The sequence below is a fragment of the Chiloscyllium plagiosum genome, unplaced genomic scaffold, assembly GCF_037043375.1.
Source record: "Chiloscyllium plagiosum isolate Xiang-an unplaced genomic scaffold, Cpla_swu_hap1 HiC_scaffold_25, whole genome shotgun sequence".
NCBI lineage: Eukaryota > Metazoa > Chordata > Chondrichthyes > Orectolobiformes > Hemiscylliidae > Chiloscyllium > Chiloscyllium plagiosum.
In genome coordinates this window covers 54,127,705-54,147,334 of record NW_028270163.1, presented here as the reverse complement: position 1 = coordinate 54,147,334, position 19,630 = coordinate 54,127,705, and the positions used below count along the sequence as shown (strand labels likewise).

The window sequence follows — 19,630 nt, the reverse complement described above, 5'->3', positions numbered from 1 at the left end:
CGAGGAAGGCTACAAAGGAATGAGAGAGGGTGGAGAAAAATGTTTGGAAAAACATTCCAAGGGCGAACTAATTCAGTTATGTGGATAGATTGGAGAAGCTGAGCTGAAGTCCTTAAAGAGAAAGTTGAGAGAAGAGGTAATTGAGAGAAGATGTGCTACAACGTTTCAAAATAATAAGGGATCTGGACAGATTAAATAGAGAGAAATTGCTTCCACTGATATCATGGTTAAGAACCAGGGGACTCAGCTTTGAGATGAAAGGCGAAGAAACCAAAAGCAATACGAGGAAAAGTAGTGTTTGGTTTAATTTGGACTGCCTGAATATGTGGCAGAGCAAGGGTCAAATACGGCTGTCAAAAGAAAACTGGATAACTATCTGAAGAGGAAAGAATTGCAGGGCTACAGTGCAAAGGCAGGGGAGTGGGTCTAGATGACTTGCTCTTGCAGCAAGCTGACACGAATATGACCGGTTGAACATGAATGTGCAAAAATTTGCTGATTCCGTGATTGCCTTCTCTATTCCCAGCCTTCGGAGAACCTACCCTCAGCTGTTGCTGTTTTTGATGTTCACTTTCCTGCAGTTCCTTCTTCAGTTGGAAAACGTTCTGTTCCAGTTCTTCAATTAGATTAGAGGCCTGGTGCAAAAGGAAGGAAAAATGGGAAAAAAAAGCTAATAACTTGGCGCACAGAATAGCTCTGCACAATTCTCAAACTCAGGACACAATAAAAGTGTGCCCAAAGAAGATAATATTTAGATAATGTGGGGCATTGCGAGGCACTATATAGTAATTTGCCAAACTAAGACAAGCAAACACATTCAAGTATATAAACATACACTTAGCAGAAGCAATTTGGTCTTTCATGCCTGCTCTACCAGTCAATAAATTATGGCTAATCTGGAGCCATTCCTATCCATAACAGTAACTCTTGATTCCATCTTCCTCTACATTAAAAATATGCAATGACACTGCCTCCACTGCCTTTAGAGGCAGAGTTCCAAAGTCATACAGCTATCTAGGAGAAAATATTTCCCCTTAACTCTATCCCGAAAGAGTGACCACTAATGTTAAAACAGTGTTCCCAAGTTCTGGACTTACTCACAAGAGTGAACATCCATTCCACATCCACCTTGTCAAGACCATTCAGGATCTTATAAACATCAATAAATCTGCCCCTTGCTTTTCTGAACTCTAGTGAAAACAAGCCCAGACTGTCCAATCTTTCTTCTAAGCAATGCCTTTCTTTCCAGTTATCAATCTAGCAAACCTCCTCTGAACAGCTTCCAACTCATTTACATCCTTCCTCAAACAAGGAGAACAAAACTGTATACCAATATTTGTGTCAATGACTTGTGTTAAACATAACACTTTTACTTTCTTATTGTTCTCATAATAACAGCCGACATCCCATTAGCCTTCCTGATTATATGGTGTATCTGCATTCTAACATTTTAAGAGTCATGCATTAGAGTATATAGATCCTTCTGCAATTCAGAATTCTGCAGTTCATTTATGTTTTTATTTGTCCTACCAGGGGAAAACTTTGCATTTTCCCACATTTTACACCATTTCCCAATTTTTTGTCCACACTCACTTTGTCAAGAGATGAGAAGGAGGTGCAGAGGACTGCTGGGAAGGTGAGTATAGCAATTTAAAATACTTACCTCAGGCGTCAGGGCCTCCATTTGCTGAGAGATGCAAGGGAGGAGCGAAGGACTGTTGGGAAGGTGAGTATAATGGTTTAAAATACTTACCTCAGGTGTCAGGGCTTCCATTTACCGAGAGGTGCGAGAGAGGAGCGAAGGACTGTTGGGAAGGTGAGTATAACGGTTTAAAATACTTACCTCAGGTGTTGGGGCTTCCATTTACCGAGAGGTGCGAGAGAGGAGTGAAGGACTGTTGGGAAGGTGAGTATAACGGTTTAAAATACTTACCTCAGGTGTCGGGGCTTCCATTTACCGAGATGTGCGAGAGAGGAGTGAAGGACTGTTGGGAAGGTGAGTATAACGGTTTAAAATACTTCTCTCAGGTGTCGGGGCCTCCATTTGCCTAGAGGTGCGAGGGAAGAGCGAAGGACTGTTGGAAGGTGTGTATAATGGTTTAAAATACTTACCTCAGGTGTTGGGGCCTCCCTTTACCGAGAGGTGCAAGAGAGGAGCAAAGGACTGCTGGGAAGGTGAATATAATGGTTTAAAATACTTAACTCAGACATCGGGGCCTCCATTTGCCAAGAGGTGCGAGGGAAGAGCGAAGGACTGCTGGGAAGGTGAGTATAATGGTTTAAAATACTTACCTCCGGTGTCGGGGCCTCCATTTGTCGAGAGATGCAAGGTGGAGCGGAGGACTGCTGGGAAAGTGAGTAAATATCAAAGTTTTTTTAACAGAGCGGCGAGGAGAGAGGACTGAGAGAAACGGGGGCTGCTGGAAAGTTAAGTGGGTGAGATCTAAACCCGAGACCCTACACAGTAGGGCCTCCCTCCCACCCAACTTCTCTAACCTTACTAAGATTCTGTAAACTTGGTAAGTTTTCAGGTTTCCTCATTTTTTTTTTATTTTCTTCTCTTCCTTTGTTTCGTCCTGTGCGGGCTTTCAGAGTAGTGGGATATGGATGTTAGGGCAGTTACAGGTTCCTCCTGCAGAACGTGGCAGGTGAGAGACACTTCACATGTCTCTGCCTACCACATCTGCGGGAAGTGCAGCTTGAAAACCGAGTTGGGGAACTGGAGCTGGATGAACTACAGATCATCTGGGAGACTGAGGGAGAAATTGAGAGGATGTACAGAGAGGTGGTGACTCCTCTGACACATGGTAAGGACAGCTGGGTTACAGTCAGGGGGAGGAAAGGGAACCAACAGATTGGGCAGGGATCCCTGTGGCCGTTCCCCTCAGCACTAAGTATACCATTTTGAATACTATTGGTGGAGACGGCCTACCGCCATTGTTGTCAGGTCTCTGACACTGAGCCTGGCACTGTGGCTCAGAAGGGAAGGGGGAGAATAGAAAAGCGCTAGTGGTAGGGGACTCGATAGTTAGACGGATTGACAGGAGATTTTGTGGCTAGGAACAGAACTCCCGGAAGGTATGTTGCCTCCCCAGTGCCAGGGCCCGCGATGTCACTGATCAGGTTTACAGGATTCTGAAGGGGGAGGATGAGCAGCCAGAAATCGTTGTATATATTGGCACCAATGATATAGCCAGGAATGGGACTGAGGATCTGAAAAGTGACTACAGAGAGCTAGGTTGGAAGCTGAAGAGCAGGACGAGTAGAGTAGTGATCTCGGGTTTGCTACCAGTACCATGAGGTGAGGAACAGTCAGCGAATGCAGCTTAACACATGGCTACCGAGGCTGGTGCAGGAGGGAGGCTTCAGATACCTAGACCATTGGAATGCCTTCTGGGGAAGGTGGGACCTGTACATGAAGGACGGGTTGCATCTGAACTGGAGGGGCACAGATGTCCTGGGTGGGAGATTTGCTTGTGTGGTTCTGGAGGGTAAAACTAGTTTGGCAGGGGGGTGGGAATCAGAGCTACATATCTGAGAGGGGGTAGTTGAAGATGGGGCAGTGACAAGATGTAGTGAATCTATCGGGAAGGTTTCTCACGTGATGAAACAAAGGGATCGGTTAAAGTGTGTCTGCTTTCACGCAAGGCGTGTCAGAAATAACAGTGACGAACTTAGAGCATGGATCAGTACTTGGGGCTAAGATGTTGTGGCCATAATGGAGACATGGGTTTCATAGGGGCAGGAATGGTTGCTAGATGTTCCATGATTTAGAACGTTTAAAAAGAACAGGGAGGGTGGAAAAAGAAGTGCATCACAGCTACAGAAACAAAAGTTGTTGAGGAAGGCTTGTTCACTGAGTCAGTATGGGTGGAAGTTAGGAACTGTAAGGGAGCAGTCACCTTACTGGGGGTCTTCTACAGATCCCCTAATAGCAGTAGAGAGATTGAAGAACTCATAGGGGGGCAGATTTTGGAAAAATGCAGATGTAGCAGGGTTGTTGTTATGGGTGACTTCAACTTTCCCAATATTGACTGGAACCTCCTTAGTGCAGATGGTTTGGATGGAGCCGATTTTGTCAGGTGTGTTCAGGAGGGTTTCCTTACTCAATATGTTGACAGGCTGATGAGGGGAGAAGTCATTTTGGATTTGGTGCTCGGCAATGAGCCAGGACAGGTGTCAGATCTCACGGTGGGAGAACACTTTGGTGACAGTGATCACAACTGCCTCACATTTACCACAGCCTTGGAGAGGGAAAAGAGCAGTTACCGAGGCAAGATATTTAATTGGGGAAAAGGAAATTATGACGCTATCAGATAGGTGTTGGGAAGTACAGACTGGGAGCAAGTGTTCCACAGAAAGGGCACAACAGACATGTGGAGACTGTTTAAGGAGCATTTGTTGCAAGTGATGCATAAATTTGTTCCTCTGAGACAGGCAAGAAGGGGTAAGAATAAGGAGCCTTGGATGACGAGAACAGAGGAGCTTCTCGTCAAAAGGAAGAAGGCAGCTTACATAAGGAAGAAGCAAGGATCTAGCACAGCTTTAGAGGATTACAGGATTGCTAGAAAGGAGCTGTGAAATGGACTGAGGAAAGCCAGGAGGGGGCACAAAAAAGGCTTGGCAAGAAGTATTAGGGAGAACCCAAAGGCATTTTACTCAAATGTGAGGAATAAGAGAATGATCAGGGAGCAGGTAGGGCCGGCCAGGGATAGCATAGGGAACTAGTGCGTGGAGTCTGAGCAGATAGGGGAAGTACTAAATGAGTTTTTTACTTTGGTTTTCACTAAGGAAAGGGATCTTTGAGGAGCTGGGATACAGGTTTGAACAGATCAAGATTGATGAAGTTGATGTGCTGAAAATTTTGGCAAACATTAAGATTGCTAAGTCCCTAGGGCCAGACCAGATTTATCTAGGCTGCTCCAGGAAGCGAGAAAGGAAGTTGCTAAGCCGCTGGCGAAGATCTTTGCTTCCTCACTCTCCACGGGACTTGTACCGGAGGATTGGAAGGAGGCGAATGTTGTTCCTCTTTTCAACAACGGGGATAGGGAAATCCCTGGCAATTACAGACCAGTCAGTCTTACATCTGTGGTCAGCAAAGTTTTGGAAAGAATTCTGAGGGATAGGATTTATGACTATTTTGAAAAGCATAGCATGATTAAAGGCAGTCAGCATGGCTTTGTGATGGGCAGGTCATGCCTCACAAATCTTATTGAGTTCTTTGAGGTGACGACGAAACAGGTCGGACAAAGGTTGAGTAGTGGATGTGGTGTATGTGGACTTCAGCAAGGCATTTGATAAGGTTCCCATGGTAGGCTCATTCATAAAGTCAGGAGGTATAGGATACAGGAAGATTTGGCTATCTGAATTCAGAATTGGTTGGCTGACAGAAAGCAGAGAGTGGTTGTAGATGGAAAGTATTCTGCCTGGAGGTCAGTGTTGAGTGGGATCCCGCTGGCCTCTGTTCTTGGGCCTCTGCTCTTTATAGTTTTTATAAATGACTTGGGTAAGGAGGTTGACGGGTGGGTTAGAAAATTTGCAGATGACACAAAGGTTGGAGGTGATGTTGATAATATCAAGGGCTATTGCAGGCTGCAGCGCAACATAGACAGGATGCAGAGTTAGGCTGAGAAATGACAGATGGAGTTCAACCTGGATGAATGCGAAGTGATGCATTTTGGAAGGTCGAACCTGAATGCTGAATATAGGATTAAAGACAGGATTCTTGTCAGTGTGGAGGAACAGAGGGATCTTGGTGTTCAAATACGTAGATCCCTCAAAGTTACCACCCAAGTGGATAGGGTTGTTAAGAAAGCATATGGTGTTTTGGCTTTCATTAACAGAGTGATCGAGTTTAAGAGCTGCGAGGTATTGCTACAGCTCTACAAATCCCTGCTGAGACCACACTTGGAATATTGTGTCCAGTTCTGGTTGCCTTACTATAGGCAAGATACAGAGGCTTTGGAGAGAGTGCAAAGGTTTACCAGGATGCTGCCAGGACTGGAGAGCTTGTCTTACTAAGAGAGATTGACTAAGCTGGGACTTTTCTCTCTGGAGAGAAGGAGGAAGAGAGGTGACCTGATCGAGGTATACAAGGTAATTAGAGGCATGGATAGAGTCAATAGCCAGAGACCTTTCCCCAAGACAGGATTGACTGGCACGAGGGGTCATAGTTTTAAGACATTAGGAGAAAGGTATAGAGGGGACTCAGAGGAAGGTTCTTTACGCAGAAAGTTGTGAATGCATGGAATGCATTGCCAGTGGTGGTGGTGGAAGCAGAGTCATTAGGGACATTTAAGCAACTGCTGGACATGCGCATGGACATCAGTGAATGAGGAGTGCATAGGTTGTTATTTTATTTTACATTAGGATTAATCCTTGACACAACATGATGGGCCAAAGAGCTTGTTCTGTGCTGTACCTTTCTATGTTCTAACCTATCCATATTACCCTTGTTGTGAACATTACATGACAAACCTTTCTATCTATCTTTGGATCACAAGAACAGAAATACGACACTCGACCCATTTAGCCTGCTCCTCCATAGAATGATGGTTGATCAAACAATTCTATGCCTTATACCCACTATCCCCATAACCCTGTGGACAATTGATAATCAGAAATCTATCAATCTCTACCTTGAACATATAACAATATCGAGTTCCACAAAATTCCGAAGTAGAGATTTTCAAAGATTCACCATCTCTGACTAAATCCTCATCTCAGTCCTAAATCGTATTCCCCTAATTTTAAATTCTGCACCTCAATCAGAGGAAACCACTTACCTATACCTACCCTGTCCCTTTAAGTATTTTGTAGATTTTAATGAGATCATTGCTCATTCTTTGAAACTCTAGTTAACACAGGCTCATTTGCCCAATATCATCTTGTATGACAGTCCTGGTGTCTGGTGAACAATCATCTCCAAATGTAGTCATCATGCCTTCTCTCCCCTCATCTAAGTCATTGATATAAATTATAAAAAGTTGAGGAACACAGCATAAACTCCCATGAGACACTATTTGTTATATGATGCCAATCTGTATGTGATTTCTGCCAGCCCAACAAGTTTTTATCCATGTTTTTATGTTAATCGTGATAACACGAGCTCCTACTTTATGCAATAATCTTTTAAGTGGAATCTTGGCAAATGCTTTCAGAAAAACAAAGTACGGTGTTTCAGCAGGTTACTCTTTACCCACAGTGCAAGCTACTCTTTCCAATATATTTGATAAACATAGTTTCCTTCAAACCATGGTGACTCCCCCAGTTACCTTAACTTTTTCCAAGAACCCAAATATAACCTTCCTAATCATCCATTCCAACTAATTCCAAGACAGACGTCCAGCTAACCGGCTTATAGTTTCCTCTTTTGTGCTGCCCCCTACCTTCTTATGGTGGTTATATTTGTAACTTTCAATACATTCAATTTGAAAAAGTTATGAATTTTACATATCAAAGACTGATAAACTGTGAATTTAAATGAATGAATGCTGTTTTTTTACACATGTGCTTGGCAAGGGAGATGATAGTATCTGTATACCTTGGCTGCTGAGTGTGCATGCTCTTGCTTTAAGTAGTTGAGTTCACAGTCATGTTTATTTTGCATTTGTCTGACAGTTTTCTCATGGTCCTCCAACGTCTGCTGCTTTTCCTTTTGAAGGGAACTCTTTCTGAGGGAGCAAGAATACAAATAACTACTAATGACATATTACAAAGTTTCTCTTTATCTTCAGCGTGATTTCTTGTCACAAGCTTATCTTTAAGCAATGAGGTAAAAACAATGACTGCAGATGCTGGAAACCAGATTCTGGATTAGTGGTGCTGGGAGAGCACAGCAGTTCTCGAAGCTCCTTGGATGCTGCCTGAACTGCTGTGCTCTTCCAGCACCACTAGTCCAGTATCTTTAAGCAATGCCAGGTTCTGGCAGATTTTTCTACAGATCATTGTTAATGTCTAAAATGATGCTGCTTGACTGGTATTAGGTTATATGGAGGAGTAAAACCTTTATCACTAAAAAAGAAGCTAAACACTTTCAGAGAGTTCTGTAAACCCAATTGCTGTTGTATGGTTTACCAGTTTTACTGAAATGTTGTAAAAGACAATGCTTTAGAACATAGAACATTACAGCGCAGTGCAGGCCCTTCGGCCCTCAATGTTGCGCCGACCTGTGGAACCAATCTGAAGCCCATCTATCCTAGACTATTCTATTTTCATCCATATGTTTATCCAATGACCATTTAAATGTCCTTAAAGTTGGCAAGTCTACTACTGTTTCAGGCAGTGCATTCCACGCCCCTACTACGTTAAATAAAGAAACTACATCAGACATCTGTCCTGTATCTATCACCCCTCAACTTAAAGCTATGTCCCCTTGTGCTAGCCATCACACTCGAGGAAAATGTTATATACAGCAAAAAAGATAGCTGTAAGAAGGCTGCTTCACAGCTTAAGGATCAAATGTTATAATAAAGTATGACACAGCAAGTTGGAAGAATGTGGATTCAAGTAGGGTCTTGAGCACAATTTCCTAGGCTGATACTCTAGTGCAGTACTCAGGGAGCTTTACATTTTCACAAGACAACTTCTTCCAGATGAGACATTAAATTGAGTCCTGGTTAGTGTCCAGAGATATATACAAATGATCACATAACACTATTTTGAACAAAAGCAGGGCAACTATCCTGGCCAAAATTTATCCCTTTAACATCATCACAAAATCAAATTATCTGGCACATTATCTCATGGCTATTTGCAGTGTTCAAATTCACCATGTTCCAACAGTGACTATACCTCAAAAGTACATCATCAATTGTAAAGCTGTTTGGAGTGCCTCAAAGTCACAAAAGGCCATATGAATGTCTAGCTTTCCTTGTTTTTAATAAATGTCATCTGAATAATCTAGGAACAGAATACTTTAAATCTGTAAATTATTTCCCTATCTAACACACATACAAAGAGTGAGGCTTATGGAAATGCACAAGATTTGCAACTTAAACACTATTTATTTAACAGATTATTGATTGGTTACTGAATAACATGGTAAAAACATGGTCAATCAACCAAATCGCCCAGTGGCTCAACATTTCAACTCCCCCTCCCACTCTGCCGAGGATATGGAGGTGCTGGGCCTCCTCCACCGCCGCTCCCTCACCACTAGACGCCTGGAGGAAGAACGCCTCATCTTCCGCCTCGGAACACTTCAACCCCAGGGCATCAATGTGGATTTCAACAGTTTCTTCATTTCCCCTTCCCCCACCTCATCCTAGTTTCTAACCTCCAGCAACTCGACTTGTCCGGACTTGTCCGACCTGCCCAGCTCCTTTTCCACCTATCCACTCCACCCTCTCTTCCCTGACCTATCACCTTCATCTCCTTCCCCACTGACCTATTGTACTCTATGCTACTCTCTCCCCACCCCCACCCTCCTCTAGCTTATCTCTCCATGCTTTAGGCTCTCTGCCTTTATTCCTAATGAAGGGCTTTTGCCCGAAACGTCGATTTTGCCTGTCCTCGGATACTGCCTGAATTGCTGTGCTCTTCCAGCACCACTAATCCAGATACTGAATAACATGTGCAAGTTAGGTATTTAATAATGAACCAGAAGTACTGTAGTAAATTTGAACAGTGCCTGACAGTCATATAGACAGAAACTTATCGTGCAACTATATTATTTTTGTTATGTATAGGATTTTAATTTTCTCATAAAATTCAATACACATTTTAAATATTACATATTTAAACTCAATTTATTTTTTAAAAATTACAAATGTAAATAGAACTCAACTGTTAAAAGACTGAAAATAAGATTTTTTTAAACCATACCCCCCCAAATATGTCTTTGCATATACTGTATATGTGATGTACATACACTGTATTGACAATGAAGAGTGTGTATGTATGTGGTAGTCAAAAGACTAGATTAGCAGCTGAAAAAAAATCGATTATATTACCACTAGGTGATTACATTTTGGTACCAATAATACAAAATGGAGGATTTGAAATTGCAATGTATTCACGTAAACTACATATAGCTGCTTATGATATACAGGCAATAGTTGAAGGGAAGGAAAACACAGAGTAACCAGGTGATATGAACTTTATGGAAATTGATTTATAGCCAAATGCTTAATTATTTTTATTTTCATTAAATTGCTCTAAGGCACATTTCTTCACAATTCCCTTCCCTTAACAGGCAGAATGAGAAGTAGGATGAGAGGTTTAAAGAGAAAAAAAAACAAAATTCAAAACTGCACATAATACTGTTTTGTTGTGCATTTTGCAATCATTTTTAAACATTTGATTGAACACATTTGAAGCACACATTATAACTGGCCTCAAGCAAAAAAAATTAAAAAGATTGGTTTTAGACCAAATCAGAATCATAAATGATCAAAGAATGAATGTGCAAATCCATATCAAACCACATTATTTCTGTTTGAGGACCACAAATGCACTTCTGCACTAGAATGAAAAATGCAGCCATTTTTCAAACAGCTGGTATTTAAAGGATAAATTCAATTTGTGTTTATGTTATTAACCTCATTGAGCAGTAATTTAATTGTCCAGTTTCTATCTTCTGGAATTATTTAGTCAAACTGAGATTTAAGATGATTGAAGAACTGACTTCAAAGAAACAGAATTTCTTTAAACTTATTCATAGGTAGAAGCTCAAAATTAGCTAAATACAAACCTTTCAATTTAATATTTGAGAGATAAAGCGCCAGAAAAAAATAAACAGGTCGGATGTAAAAAAAAAGTACCTGGTGACAATTCAAGTACAAGAGGGAATAGAATAAAGTGTTCATTATTAATGCTGTTAAGATGGTTGGGAAAAAGTCAAAGCTATAACACAAACAATTTATTTGTGTTGTGCATTTAACTTGATAAAACATTTCAAGGCACCTCACCTGTATTTAATCAAACATGATGTGACACCAAGCCACATAAGGAAATACTAGGATTGATTATAAAGAGGTAAGATTTCAAGAATATTTTAAAAGGCAGAATGAGAAGTAGGATGAGAGGTTTAAGGAGAATAAACCAAAACTCAGCATCTTAAGCAGTTGAGAATTTAGCTGTCAATTGTCAGCGAGTAAAATGGGGAAAGATGGGAGACTGGCCAGGTTTGTGTTGCAACAATCAAGTCTCAAAGTAACAAAGACATGGAATCAAGTTTCATCAGATGAGCTGTGGAAGTGATGGAATCAAGTGGTTTTACAGAAGTAGAAATAGGTAAACATAGTGATAGCATGGACATATGGTCAGAAACTGATCTCTGGACTGAATGTGACATTAAGATTAGGAAGGATCTGGTTTAGCTTCAGGTAGTTCCATTGGAGATGGATGGAACCCTAAGGAATTGATTTTGTGACAAGGACTGAAGACAATAACTGGGAAGACAATTTCCCAGATGGAAAGTTAGTTGGAGGAAATTTCTGCCCATGCAGTATAGCATGTCAAGCAGCACTAAAGAGACAATACCCAGATACTGTAATAAGTAGGATGAGAACAGTGGTGTCTCCCCAAACTACAAATTGAGGTGTCAACTATTCACTGTATTCACTAACAGCTGAGTCAACAGGTAAGAAGTCACACATTTGTAAAGGCTGATTTCACAAAAATAGATAGCATTTTAAGTAGTATAGATGGAAGAACAAGATTACTAAAATATACTGTTAGATTACATGAATGGAAAAAGCTGTGGCATGAAAATTTCAATGTAGTCATCCACTTTATGTAAATAGTGAAAACTACAAACAGTGGAAAAAAGTGGATGGTTCACATATTAAACTATCAACAGGCACAGAAAATAACCAAAAAGGCTAACGGAATACTAAACTTTGAATAAAGAAGTAGAATACAGGCTGATAAGAAGTTATGATTATGAAAGGCATATCCCACCCAGTGGAGCTGCTTTTTTGTGAACAGCACCTCAATGCTGGATATGTTGGCTTAGGAGAGAATTCTGGTGTTGGACTGCCTTTTTGCTGATGGATTTGAAGAATCTTGGAAAGCATCCACTGGTACTTCTCGAGTACTTTGAGATGCCTGCTTGAGGTTGTCCAAATCTCTCACTACCTCTCTGGAGTATACAAGCATGCAGATTACTACTGTCCAGTAAACTATAACATTAGTCTTGCATTTGAGATTCTGTTACTCAAATATTCTTTCCTTAGTCTGCCAAGTGAACTAACACCCCAGACATAAAATTTTGTCATCTACAAGGTTTGCAAGGTATAGAAAATGGCTCACATCTTTCAGGATCTTGCTGTTAACCTTAATTGATGGTAGGAGATTTAGAAACAGGAATAGGCCATTCACACCATCGAGCCTGCTGTTCTACCTCCTTCCCAAGATCCACAAGCCTGACCACCCTGGCCGACCCATTGTCTCAGCATGCTCCTGCCCCACTGAACTCATCTCTACCTACCTCGACACTGTCCTATCCCCCCTAGTCCAGGAACTCCCCACATACGTTCGAGACACCACCCACGCCCTCCACCTCCTCCAAGACTTCCGTTTCCCCGGCCCCCAACACCTCATCTTCACCATGGATATCCAATCCCTCTACACCTCCATCCGCCATGACCAGGGCCTCCAAGCCCTCCGTTTTTTCCTCTCCAGACGTTCCCAACAGTACCCCTCCACCGACACTCTCATTCGTTTGGCCGAACTGGTCCTCACCCTTAACAATTTCTCCTTTGAATCCTCCCACTTCCTCCAGACCAAAGGGGTAGCCATGGGCACACGTATGGGCCCCAGCTATGCCTGTCTCTTTGTTGGCTACGTAGAGCAGTTGATCTTCCGTAATTACACCGGCACCACTCCCCACCTCTTCCTCCGCTACATTGATGACTGCATTGGCGCCACCTCGTGCTCCCGCGAGGAGGTTGAGCAATTCATCAACTTCACCAACACATTCCACCCTGACCTTAAATTTACCTGGACCATCTCTGACACCTCCCTCCCCTTCCTGGACCTCTCCATCTCCATCAGTGACGACCGACTTGACACTGACATCTTCTACAAACCCACCGACTCCCACAGCTACCTGGATTACACCTCTTCCCACCCTACCTCTTGCAAAAATGCCATCCCGTATTCCCAATTCCTCCGCCTCCGCCGTATCTGCTCCCAGGAGGAGCGGTTCCACCATAGAACACACCAGATGGCCTCCTTCTTTAGAGACCGCAATTTCCCTTCCCACGTGGTTAAAGATGCCCTCCAACGCATCTCATCCACATCCCGCACCTCCGCCCTCAGACCCAACCCCTCCAACCGCAACAAGGACAGAACGCCCCTGGTGCTCACCTTCCACCCTACCAACCTTCGCATAAACCAAATCATCCGCCGACATTTCCGCCACCTCCAAACAGACCCCACCACCAGGGATATATTTCCCTCCCCACCCCTCTCCGCCTTCCGCAAAGACCGTTCCCTCCGTGACTACCTGGTCAGGTCCACGCCCCCCTACGACCCACCCTCCCATCCTGGCACTTTCCCCTGCCACCGCAGGAACTGTAAAACCTGCGCCCACACCTCCTCCCTCACCTCCATCCAAGGCCCCAAAGGAGCTTTCCACATCCATCAAAGTTTTACCTGCACATCCACTAATATCATCTATTGTATCCGTTGCTCCCGATGCGGTCTCCTCTACATTGGGGAGACTGGACGCCTCCTAGCAGAGCGCTTTAGGGAACATCTCCGAGACACCCGCACCAATCAACCACATCGCCCAGTGGCTCAACATTTCAACTCCCCCTCCCACTCTGCCGAGGATATGGAGGTGCTGGGCCTCCTCCACCGCCGCTCCCTCACCACCAGACGCCTGGAGGAAGAACGCCTCATCTTCCGCCTCGGAACACTTCAACCCCAGGGCATCAATGTGGATTTTAACAGTTTCCTCATTTCCCCTTCCCCCACCTCATCCTAGCTTCTAACCTCCAGAAACTCGATCCCCTGACCTGTCCGGACTTGTCCGACCTGCCCAGCTCCTTTTCCACCTATCCACTCCACCCTCTCCTCCCTGACCTATCACCTTCATCTCCTTCCCCACTGACCTATTGTACTCCATGCCACTCTCTCCCACCCCCACCCTCCTCTAGCTTATCTCTCCACGCTTCAGGCTCTCTGCCTTTATTCCTGATGAAGGGCTTTTGCCCGAAACGTCGATTTTGCCTGTCCTCGGATGCTGCCTGAATTGCTGTGCTCTTCCAGCACCACTGATCCATAATAAATTAGATAATCTACTTCAATGCCATTTTCCCACACTATCTCCATAGCTCATGGATCAGTTTCCAGAAATCTATTGCTTATAGACTTGAACATGTTCTTTGAGTTTCTACAATGCTCGAGGTAGAGAATTCCAAATCCACCCTTTGAGTAAAGGGATTCCGCTGCATATCAGTCTTAGAAGGTCTACCCCTCATTCTGAAAATGATGAGCTACTGCGAGGACATGGAGGTCCTTGGCCTCCTTCACCGCCGCTCTCTCACCACCCGACGCCTGGAAGAAGAACGCCTCATCTTCCACCTCGGAACACTTCAACCCAAGGGCATCAATGTGGACTTCAACAGTTTCCTCATTTCCCCCACCTCACCCCAGTTCCAAACTTCCAGCTCAGCACTGTCCCCATGACTTGTCCTACCTGCCTATCTTCTTTTCCACCTATCCACTCCACCCTCCTCTCTGACCTATCACCTTCATCCCACCCCCATCCACCCAATGTACTCTTTGCTACCTTCCCCCACCCTCCTTCCTGACCTATCACCTTCATCCCACCCCCATTCACCTATTGTACTCTATGCTACTTTCTCCCCAACCCCATCCTCCTCTCATTTATCTCTCCACCCTTCAGGCACTCTGCCTGTATTCCTGGTGAAGGGCTTTTGCCCGAAACATCGATTTTACTGCTCCTCGGATGCTGCCTGAACTGCTATGTCTTTCCAGCACCACTGATCCAGAATCTGGTTCCAGCATCTGCAGTCATTGTTTTTACCTAGTTATGGAAAATCTCCTGTTCATATGCAATTTACCAAATGCTACATAAACTTTCTAAGTTTTAATAAAATCATGCCTCACTTTGTGAAAAAAATTCAGAATATTGGCCAAGTTTCCTCAATATCGTCTCATAAAACTATTCCATCTCGCCATCCCAGTGATTAATATGGTGAACCTCCAAAAATGTACACAATACTCTAGGTGCTGCCTGACAAAAGCTGTTGAAAATTGCAGCATGACATCTTTACCGCTGTTCTGAAATCTCCTTGTGACTAAGTCCAAAATTGTTATAATGCTAACTTTTAGGAGCTAACTTACAAGGACATTCAGATCCTTTTGGACACCAACATTTCCTAGCTCTCACCACTTAAGAAACATTATGCCTTTCAGTTATTTTTCTAAGTGGATAAATTCACACTTATTCAGATTATATTTCATCTACCATACCCACCTCCAGCTTATCCACATCAGCTTGAAATCTTACTCACAATTCACATTTCCACATAGTTTTGCCTAATTTGCAATTTTATTTGAATACATTGTGAACAGCTGTGCCCTGGCAATGACACTTAAGCTATCCCACTAGATACAGCCTACCATTTTGAGGATGACTCTTCATTCCTTCTTTTTGCCTTCTGATTATTAACCAATTCTTAATTGTATCTTACCAAAATCCTTCTAAAAATACAAATACACGATACTAGCATTCCTTTATCTATGTTACAAGTAACATTCTCAAAAAACTCCAAGAGCTTTGTCAAACACCATTTCTCTTTCACCAATCCACATTGGGAAGTCCAATTTTAGTATTATTTTCTGTCTAGTTATCACGTGCCGTATAACATATTCTAACAGTTTACTGACCTCAAACTAGTAGGTCTATAGTTCTACATTCTTCCTTTTCCTTATTTCTTAAATAGCGGGTCTCCATTTGCTATTTTCCGTTCAGCAGGAACCTTTCCAGAATCAAAAACATTTTTAGTTGCCTAGCATTTCTAACAGAATTTCTGCAGCTTATTAATTGAATGCAGACACAAAGTAATTATTTCATTATAGAGTCATACAGCATAGAAACAGACCCTTTGGTCCAATCAGTCCATGCCGACCAGTCCATAATCCCAAACTAAGCTAGTCCCACCTGCCTGCGCTTGGCCCATATCTCTCCAAACATTTATTCATATACTTCTCATGTATTTTAAACATTGTAACTGTACCTACATCCATCAGATTTTCTGGGAGTTCCTTCCACACATGAACCATTCTCAGTGTAAAAAAAATTGCCCCTCATGTCTTTTTAAAATTTTTCTCCTCTCACCTTAAAAATGTGCTACCCAGTCTAGAAATCCCCTAGCTTAGGGAAAAGACACCTGCCATTCACCTTATCTATACCATTCATTATTTTATAAACCTCTATAAGGTCATCTCTCAACCTCCCATGCTCCAGTGAAAAAAAACCCAGCCTGTCTAGCCTCTCCTTATAACTCATTCCCAACAACATCCTGGTAAATCTCTTCTGAACCTTCCCCAGTTTAATAATACCCTTTCTATAACAGGGAGACCATAACTGGATACAGCAGTTGAGAAGAGGCCTCACCAACATCCTCTACAACCTCAACATAACGTCCCAACTCCTATACTCAAAGGATTGAGAAATGAAGACGAGAATTCTAAGTGCCTTCTTAATCACCCTATCTATATGAGATGCAAACTTCAAAGAACTATGCACTTGATCACCTCGGTCTCTGTTTTACAACACTGCTCAAGGCCTACTCTTAATTGTATAATTTTTATTTTTGTTGGTTTTCAAAAAGTTACAGTTCCACCATCCCATCCAGCCCTTACCATCCTTATAACCTCCTTCAGAACCATAAAACTTGATTTAAACATAAAATTCTATGTGGGTCTTGGCAGGATATATGTAAAGAAAATGTTTCCTCTTTTGGGACAATTTAGAATTAGGGGTCACTGTTTAAACATGAGGGGTCGTCCACTTAGAACAGACACTAGGCAATGTTTTTCTCTCAGAAGGTCATGATTGTTTGGAACTGTCTTCTTGAAACAGGTGGAAGGAGAATCCTGACATTTTTAAGGCAGAGGTAGACAGATTCTTGTTAACAAGAATTCTCAAAGGGGTAAAAGGTTTTCATGGGTACACAAAAATGTGAACTAGAGGTTACAATCAGATCAATTATGATCTTATTGAATGGGGAAGCAAGCTGGAAAGATTGAATGGTCTATACATGCTCATAGTTCAGATGCTCACACCCTTTTCAATATCGCACTTCTGTAATTCAGGCCCCTTTTACATCCCCAATTTTAACTGCTGTGCCATTGATGGCCAAACCTTCAGGTACCTACTTTCCAAGCTCTGAAAAGCTCTACCCTAAATCTCTCCATTGCTTCTTTTTTTAAGATTGTTGTATATTATTAAGGTATCCACTGTCCTACATAGAACTGCACTTCACATTCTTTTTGACAAAGCATTATCCAATGTTTTACTCATTTTATTGGCACACATTTTATTGATGGAGCATTTTTAATGTACCCCCATACTTTTTTTTATCTAATGTATTTCAGCAAGGTTCGCCTTATTCATAGGCCTTAAATTCAATTCTGCCACATAAGCATTCTCTTGACAGTTGCCCTCAAGTGCAACAATTGCCATGCATTAAAAAAAACATTTTGAGAATAGTCTGCCAATTATGGTGTACCACTTGTATCCTTCTCTTCTCGTATTACAATACATTTCCTTTAAATTTTTTTTGTCACCAGATGCAGTTGTCAGACAACCCTAATTGCCATTGAGGTGGTGGTAGTGAACCACTGTCTCAATCCACTGTAGTCCGTCTGGTGCACCAACAATGATGTTAGGGAGGTGTTTCCAGGACTTTGATCGATGATAGTGAGAGAACTGTAATATGTCCTAAATCAAAATAGTGTCTAACTAAGTGGGAACCTATGGATGATTGTGCTCTCATGCATTTACTGGCCTTGTCCTTCTAAGTGGTAACAGTTGCAGGTTTTGAAGGAACTGTCAAGGGAGCCTTGGAGAGTTTCAGCAATGCATTTCCTGGCAGGGACACACTGCTGTCATTGTGCATCGGTGGTGGAGGATGCGAACATTAAAGGTATTCGATAGGGTGCCAATCAGGTGTGCTGCTGTTTATTGGATGGTGTCAAGCTTCTTGACCATTGTTGGAACTACATTCATCCAAGCAAATCAAGATTATTCCATCACACTTTTTTTTCTCTTTGAATTTCTAGAATCCCTACAGTGCAGAAAAAAGCTCTTCGGCCCAACAAGTCCACACCGACCCTCCAAAGAGTAACCACCCATTCCCCTACATTTAACCGCTGACTAATGCACCCAACCTACACATCCCTGAATATTGTCAACAATTTAGCATGGCCAATTTATCTAACCTTTCTAATCTTTGGATTGTGGAAGGAAACTGGAGCTTGTGGAGGAAACCCCCGCAGACATGGGGAGAATGTGCATATTCCACACAGACAGTTGCCCAAGGGTGGAATCGACCCTGGGTCCCTGGCGAACCACTGAGCTAACCACTGAACTACTGTGCCTCCCCCTTCTGATTTGTGCCTTCTAAATGATGAACAAGCTTTAGAAAGTTACCCCAGTCAATTGGGTTTCCAGTCAACGGTAACCTACAAATGTGGGGAAATTATCCAGGGTCAGTGAAAAACATTTCCAGGTCAGGTGCAACATGAGAAAACAGTAAGGAAGGAAAATCTCTCCAGTTTACTCCGAAGTTATTCATAAAGTGCATAATGGAATATTCCTGTTGAAGGAAGTCATTTCCCACAGTTTTCTGGACATTACTTACTTTAATTTTACCTCTTGCAGCTCCAAGCATATTATCTGGCAGCGCTGTTCTAGCTCTTCTTTCTCTTGGGTTAGTTTCTGTCGCACCAAAGTACTATTCTCGGCCTCGATGGTCAACTGTTGTACACGAGCCTCCAGTTCTTTCACCATTTGGTTCTGTTGATGCAAACAACCAGTTAAGCATACTTTTCCTGCAATTGTTCGTTAAACTACAGGCTCATGGGTACACCTATTCACGGAATAGTTCATTCCTTGCTACAGCACTTTCTAAAGCACATTCTATATCAGATTTTGTTTCCGGTCTTTTCAAAAAGGGCAATTTAAATTCAAATACTGAAATAAATGCACTGTATCGTAAATGCTACATTCCCCATTCAATAGTCATATCAACTGTGCACTTAATGAAACACTCTCAACGAGTGAGTTCATACTTCACAATATTCTCTGGATTGGCAAATCCAAAAATGTAGCTGATGCATGAGATAGATGAGAACTTGAGTTCAGACGTTTAGTTTATAGTTCATTGAAAATCTAAATTAACATATTTCTGACCATGATAATTAAATGAAGCGCAAAATAGGGTAATAGAGGTATACAACACTTTTGGTCCAGCTTGTTCATGCCAACCAGGTTTCCTAAACTGAACTAGTCCCACTTACCTGCGTTTGGCCCATGTCCCTCAAAACCCTTCCTATCTGTGTACCTGCCCAAACGTCTTATAAATGTTGTAATTGTACCCACCTGTACCATTTCCTCTGGCAGTTCATTCTATATAGGCACCAG

The 19,630-nt window shown here is 42.5% G+C and overlaps 1 protein-coding gene across 1 annotated transcript in view; it reads right to left on the bottom strand.

Annotated features, from left to right (window-relative positions):
* The window catches only part of cep112 (centrosomal protein 112), a 557,597-nt gene that overhangs the window by 312,156 nt on the left and 225,811 nt on the right, over positions 1 to 19,630 (bottom strand). The window contains exons 13-15 of the mRNA XM_088000744.1: positions 18,849 to 19,003; positions 7,544 to 7,673; positions 543 to 635 (exon numbers count right to left, since the gene is read on the bottom strand). Of these exons, the coding sequence (XP_087856870.1) occupies positions 543 to 635; positions 7,544 to 7,673; positions 18,849 to 19,003 (378 nt within the window). The remainder of the gene's footprint in view (positions 1 to 542; positions 636 to 7,543; positions 7,674 to 18,848; positions 19,004 to 19,630) is intronic.